Source organism: Marmota marmota, unplaced genomic scaffold (genome assembly GCF_001458135.2).
Source record: "Marmota marmota marmota unplaced genomic scaffold, marMar, whole genome shotgun sequence".
Classification (NCBI taxonomy): domain Eukaryota; kingdom Metazoa; phylum Chordata; class Mammalia; order Rodentia; family Sciuridae; genus Marmota; species Marmota marmota.
The window spans coordinates 21,209,520-21,216,584 of record NW_026000174.1 but is presented as its reverse complement, the minus strand read 5'-3'; the positions used below and the strand labels follow the sequence as shown (position 1 = coordinate 21,216,584).

At 35.2% G+C, this 7,065-nt stretch overlaps 1 protein-coding gene across 1 annotated transcript; it reads right to left on the bottom strand.

Annotated features, from left to right (window-relative positions):
• Window positions 1–840: 840 nt before the first annotated feature.
• LOC107133979 (olfactory receptor 481-like) lies at window positions 841–1,773 on the bottom strand. The gene has a single exon (XM_015476126.1). The coding sequence runs from the start codon at window positions 1,771–1,773 to the stop codon at window positions 841–843; it is 933 nt and encodes a 310-aa protein (XP_015331612.1).
• Window positions 1,774–7,065: the final 5,292 nt, after the last annotated feature.

The window sequence follows — 7,065 nt, the reverse complement described above, 5'->3', positions numbered from 1 at the left end:
GCTCCCGCGGAGTGGATTTTCGGCACAGAAACCGCAGCCCAGCCAACGATCCCAATCCACAAACTCTCCCTGTATAAAAAATTATTCAAAAAAAAAAAGGGCGGGCGCACTGAGCTTTCTTTGCCTAGGGTACTTACAATCAACTGCTGATTACACATTCACCTTTTCTGCCCGGAGCGAAGCGAAAGGATCTGGATTTTTTTGACAAAGCTCTTCTAGCAATACTGATATGTTCCCTAATAGAAGAGCACTGAGGTTTGTCAAAATAATTAAAAATTCAGCTGAGATATAAAAGATTTGTGAAAAATTACAGTTTAATTTAATCCCATTCAAATATATATAATACACAGCTTCACTATTTTCAAAGATTATGATATTCCTGTGTAAGAGAAGCCAAATCTTCCATATCAAGTGAGTGGGCTATCAACACTACCATTAATTGCTTTGACATTGAGCACCTGATGCTCTCCAAGATGTTAATTTTTATGATCCCATTTAAAACATACATATTACTTAACCAAAGGGTTGGGGAAAACTCTTTAGTCAAATTTTCCCTAAATAATAGGCAGAGGAAAGAAAAACTGAAACTATGTTTTCCAGATATCCTAACCACAAAATATAGACATTAAATATGAGCCCAACAGATTTCTGTGAAAATGATATGCTTTATTTTGTTACTCTAGAAATTTATATATTAAAGTTGGCATTAATCAACATACTGGTACTTTAAGATATTTCTTCACCTAAAATAAGGCCAATTGGCAACATAAACCCAAATTGCAGATGTTCTCAAAATGATTACTTTACAGTTTCTCAATTCACACTGAATTTCCTTCAAAATTAGGAATGTGTTTTTACCATCAATTTCTTCATGGCCTCTTTTACCTCCTTATTCCTCAGACTGTAGATCAGGGGGTTCAACATGGGGATCACGACTGTATAGAACACAGACACTACTTTAATATGGTCGGGTGAATGACTTGACTTGGGTATAACATAAACAAATGTGACTGTCCCATAAAACAAAGTGACTGCAGTGAGATGGGAAGTGCATGTAGAGAAGGCCTTGTGCCTTCCCTCAGTAGAACGCATCCTCAGGATGGAATGGAGAATATACAGGTATGAAACACTGATGGTGAACAGTGTGATTACAATGATTGACCCAGCTGAGATGGCAGGAGATATTTCAGCAACGTAAATATGGGTACAAGAAAGCTTTACTAGTGGTGGGAGGTCACAGAAGAAATGGTTGATTGTATTTGGTCCACAGAAAGTCAGGCTCAATAAACAGCTGGTAAATGATGAAGCATTCATGATTCCACCCAGATAGGAAGCCACCAATAAAATGATGCAGACAGTGGGAGACATGTGGGTGGAGTAGAGCAGGGGTGAGCAGATGGCCACATAGCGGTCGTAGGCCATGGCAGCCAACAGGAAGCACTCAGCTGTCCCAAAAACGACATCAGAGCCAAGCTGGGCTATGCAGCCAGCAACAGGAATAGTAGTTCTCTCTCTCAGGAAACTGACAATCATGACAGGTGTGACTGTCGTGGAGTACCCAATGTCCACAAAGGCCAAATGGCTGAGGAAGAGGTACATTGGGGTGTGAAGCTGAGGGCTTCTTCGAATTAACATGATTATGCTTGTATTGCCCAATATAGTAATAACATAGATCCCTAGGAAGACCACAAAGAAGATGGAACAAAGTGTAGGATCTTCTGTTAACCCCAAAATGATAAACTCTGTCACCATTGTATAGTTTTCAGTATCCATCCTTTTTGGAATGGTATCTTCTAAAATAAAAACCAGTGGATATGACAATAACTTAAATAATCTCAAAATTGATATATTTACTTCAATATTTAGCCTATTAAAATATAAAAATGTAGACTCACTTTTGTCTAACGCTTAAACTTCACAAAATGGTTTCAAACATGTTACATTATATATGAGATGAAAATATTAATCTTTATTTATCTTAAGGCCACAGATACAAAGGGACCAATGATTTTTTTTGGATCAGAACACAGTTCACTGCTACAACATTTAATCAATTCAGTCTGTTGAATGAATGCTTTGAAATCAATTCAGTCTGTTGAATGTTGAATGATTTTTTGAAAACCTGAATGGTTAAAGTGATTGACCTTAATTAAGTCAGTGTTTGGCAGTATCCAGCTTGCTTCTATTTCTCAGTCATACTTGAGACCACTCTTCCCAGTCATCTTGCAGTTAGGTGGGAGTGAACTGTACATACCAAATGGCTGCAAGAGGAAATGTGTGTGTGTTCAGGATCAAATTAAGTTATTGGTAGGAAATTTCTCTTCTTTTTACAGTGACATATTTTACCTGATACAGCTACAGTATAGTGGTACTTCCCACCAGCATGAGCTTTGAGTAAATCCAGGGAACAAAAAAATATTCTGAAATTATACTGGAAGTGCAAAATAGATCTATCTGCATGAATCTTGGAAATTTCGAGTTTAAAACAGCACAACATCCTCTGATCTGTTTAATATAATTACAGATTAGTTGTGAATAGAAGCTACACATAGAGTTTGATCCTGAGAGAAACATGAGAAAAAGCCCACTTTTGATAATTGTACTTTAGGAATTGTATCAAACTAATAAAAGAATATATTTTATAAACCTATATAAATAAGGTATGCAGCAGAATAGGTTAACAAAACATTGTGCATGTGAGTGCAAACAGGGTAATACATAAACAAAAGGGATTGAAAGAACTAATTTAATTTAACAAAAAACTAGTGAGTAGTTTTAACTAGGAGAAAGTAAAAAAATAAATAAATCTAGTTTTAGTTAAGCAATATTGCTAACATAAACTATCCAAAAAACATTTCAACAAAATACTTATACAAACTGCTTACTTAGGTATAAAAAAATATTAAAAATGCTCAACATCTCTAAATCATTAGGGAAATGCAAATTAAAACTAGAGTGAAATATTCCCTCACACCTATTGGAATGACTATTATCAAAAGATGAGAGATAACAAATGCTGGCAAGAATGTGGAGAAAACAGAACCCTGGTATACTTGGTTGGAAGTTCAAATAGTTCAGCTATTTAAATAGTAAGGAGGTTTCTCAAAAATCTAAAAGTAGACTTACCATAAGATTTAGTAGTTGCACTTCTGCATATATATCCAAAGGAACTGAAATTGGTATGCCAGAATGATTATTGTACTTCCATGTTCATTTAAGCATTATGCACAATAGCCAAGATATGAAAGAAACCTGAGCGTCCATCAATGGATGAATGGATAAAGAAAATGTGATATATATTCACAATGAGATATTATGCTGCCTTAAGAAGTAGGTATAGATTGCCATTTGTAATAACATGGAGAAACCTAGAGTATTTTATGCTAAGTGAAAAAAGTCTGACACATAAAGACATACACTGTATCATCCCAGCTATAGATAGATCATAAAAAGACCATCTCAGAGAAACAGAGAGTTGAATGGTGTTTACCAGAGGCTCTGGACAGACAGGAAGATAGAAAAAGGTGAGATGTTGGTTAAAAAGACACAAATTTTAGACAGAAGAAATATATTTTAGTTATATTGTACTATATAATGTACATGATGACCATAATTAATAATAATGCATTATATATTTCAAAATTGCCCAAAAAATGGATTTTAAATGTTCTTATTAAAAATTATAAACAAGATGATGAATACATTAAGTAAGTTGATTTAATATTTTATAATGTATACACTCTTTAAAACATCATGTTGTACCCATGAATATATACAATTATTATTTGTCAATTGATGAATTATTTTTTAAAGTTCAGAAGCAGAAGTGAACTTGCATGTAATAAAAGAAACCCTCATTGACCAAAAATAATACAAGAGCAACCTGCACTGAAACAGAACTGCCACTGTCCAGAGACATATGCCAAACTCTGTAACTAAGGATTTGTGCTCTAATAGTTGCAAAGGCATGGAAGATAAGGGCTTGGGACAATGCAAAGAGAAGAGTTTAAAGTGAGACTCCTACGTTCTCTCTCCTGACATATTTTCTCTAAATGCAAGAATCCACACTTTCAACCTTAGCAGACAGTTTTTTAAAACATCCTCATACTAGTTAAGAGAGGTGAGAAGGAAATTTTTCTGTTTCATCCGAGTCCCTAGGAGAGAGGGAAAAAAAAAAACCAAAAAACTAAGGATCTCCTAAGAATCTATTATATTGGTCTATCCTAATGGAGTCCTGGGGTTTGAATTTATACTAATTTAGTCATAAATCTCAAGTTTTGAAATTATAATAAGTAGTCATGCCCTGACAATAATATGCTAGATTACTATGATATATCACAAATGTGATATATTAAAGATGTATTTTGGATGATTAAAGGTGACTGCAAACTTTGTTCTACTTTTGCCATTGAGAGAAGAGTCTAATTCCCTATGAACTTGGATTTAAGGGAAACTTCGTGACTTGCCTGAGATGCAGAGATGATGTTCTGATACTTTTGAGACTAGTTCATAAGTAGTCACAGCTCTTGGAATGTTCATCCTTTTGACCATCTCTCTGGGAACCTAGCTGCCACACTTAAGCTCCAAGTGTTAGCCACACGAAGAGACAAAGTATAGTTGTACCAGTTGACAGCAACAGCTGAGCTCCCAGTCCATGGCATCAACTATAAGCAGTCCAGGCCAGGCACATGAGTGAAGAACCCACTTGGGTAGTGGATCCTGTAGCCACAGCAGTGCCAGCATGCCACATGAAATCATAGCCAAACCATATAGAGGAGCCCTCCCCAACTTCCTGATCTATAAAATTATGAAGAAGAAAATAAAATGGTTCTTTTAAACCATGGTTTGTTATAGTTTATCAGTAATTGATCAGTAAGTATCTCCTAAAAGAGAAAACGCCAAGTCTATCTGGAATGACATACCATCACCACAAATCCCAAACGATCTCTTGTGCACAGTCCCACAAGAAGACATGGGCTATCATGAGTGAGCACAAATAAGAAAGTAATAATTACAATCTAAGATTCCCTGTGGTGGAATTATCTAAAACAGGATACAAAATACTTACATTTAAAGTAATAAAACATGATATTAAAAATCAGAGAAAGGATCAAGATACTATATTTTTAAAAAGCAAATATTATAAAGAATGACAATGACAATTACTAGAAATGAAAAATATTGACATTTGATTAAAACTCAAGAAATAGTTTAAGCAGAACTGTAGGTATTCTGACTGTGGAAATAGACAGGTGAGTATCCCCCCAGTGAGCAAACTCCTGGGGAGCAAATTTCACCCTTATTCTCACGATTGGAATGCCCAGCCTCCTCCCTCTGAGGTAATAAGACAACTCTGCAGGCACTATCTGGTTTCCTTAGAAATCTCCTTGGATAGAAGGGGCTCTGTTTTTGTATTAACCTCAGTTAGCTAGCACTCAGGTTAAAGAAATACTAATCAGAATATGGTCATGGTAATGGGGGTATGTGCTCTTTGAGTTAATAAACTCCCAGGCAGGGAGGAGTGGTCAGTTCACTTCTTCATTTCTTCTTCACCACTTCACTTCACTCTCTCCACTCCATCCTTATGTCTGCTTGTACTTTCGTGTCTGTCTGTTCTTTGTGCACCTCCTCACAGGTATCCCTCCCCAGGTGCTCCTTTACACAGAACATTAGGCACAACTAATCTGAAAGAACTGTAACCTGGGAATAGGCGTAAAGTGTTTTTTTAAGAAAACACTGTTGGGGCTGGAGTTGTAGCTCTTTCCTAGCATGTGTGAGGCACTGGGTTTGATCCTCAGCACTACATTAAAGAATAAATAGATAAAATAAGTGTATTGTCAACATACAACTAAAAAATTAAAAATCAGAAAACAGAGGGGCAAGATAATTGAATAAATGAAAGAGACATTAAGGTAGAAGATGAAATTAGAGCGCCCATTTTTCACACTCAAAGTAAGTTCCAGAAGCAAATATTAGAAAGAATAAGAGAGAAATAATTTTTTATATAGTCAATGGCTGAGAAATATTGAGATTGATGAAAAATATAAATATTTACATATAGCAAGCACAAATAAGAATCTTCTTACAGTAAAACTGAAAAATAATAAACATAAGGAAAAATTATTAAGTTAGCCAGAAATATTAGAAAATTTCTTATGAAGTCATGGCAATTAAATTAACAGAAGACTCTCCACCAGTAATAACAGGAACCAGAAAACACTGAATAAGTTCAAAGACTTGAGAGAACATTATAACCTAATTATAACCAGCAAGATAAGCTGAAGCAGAACTACAGTAACCTAGAAACATTTTCCAATCTGGAATTCAATAGCTATAGGTAGTGTAAAGAGAAAAAGTACAAAGAAAAAATTTCAGTAATTATCACATTGTTTCAGATTTCATTGATTTATGCATTTTGTTTATTTATATTTATTCACACACTTGCATATATATTTGTACACTATTCCTTCCTATGTGTGAAGACCTTCTTTCTGGTTCATTTTCCTTCTACCTTTATTGAATTAGGGATTCTTTCAATGATGTGCTGTTTTGTGTAGTTATTTTTATTAAGGAGTTTTTATTAAGGAATTTTTAACACTTAACAATAAGAAATGAACAAAGATCTGATAGGTGGATCACCAAAGAAAGGCCTGAACTAAAGTCACTGACAACAGGAACTCTCCTTCTCACAGATAAAGGCACAAATTGGTGCAGCCACTTCAGAAGATGGTTTGACAGTTCCTCATAAAATTAAAAATACCCTTATCATGAAATCCATTAATTGCACTCATTGGTATTTACCCAAATGAACTGAAAGCTTATGCTACACAAAAATGTACACCCAGAGGTTTATAGAAGCTTTATTCCTGTCAAAACTTGGAAGGAATCAAGAAGTCTTTCAGTTGACTGAGTGGATGAATAAACTGTGTTTATCCAAATCTGGAGAAACCTGAAATTCAAACCCCAAAAGACCAAGAAAGATGCCCAACAAAATCCAGCTCTTTCTAGACAAAATACTGGAAGGGGGCAGCCTAGCAAGACAGTACTACTGTTAATAACTGATTC

Excerpts from the sequence above, each read along its gene's own strand:
- LOC107133979 (XM_015476126.1), bottom strand. The coding sequence starts at position 1,773 with ATGGATACTGAAAACTATACAATGGTGACAGAGTTTATCATTTTGGGG.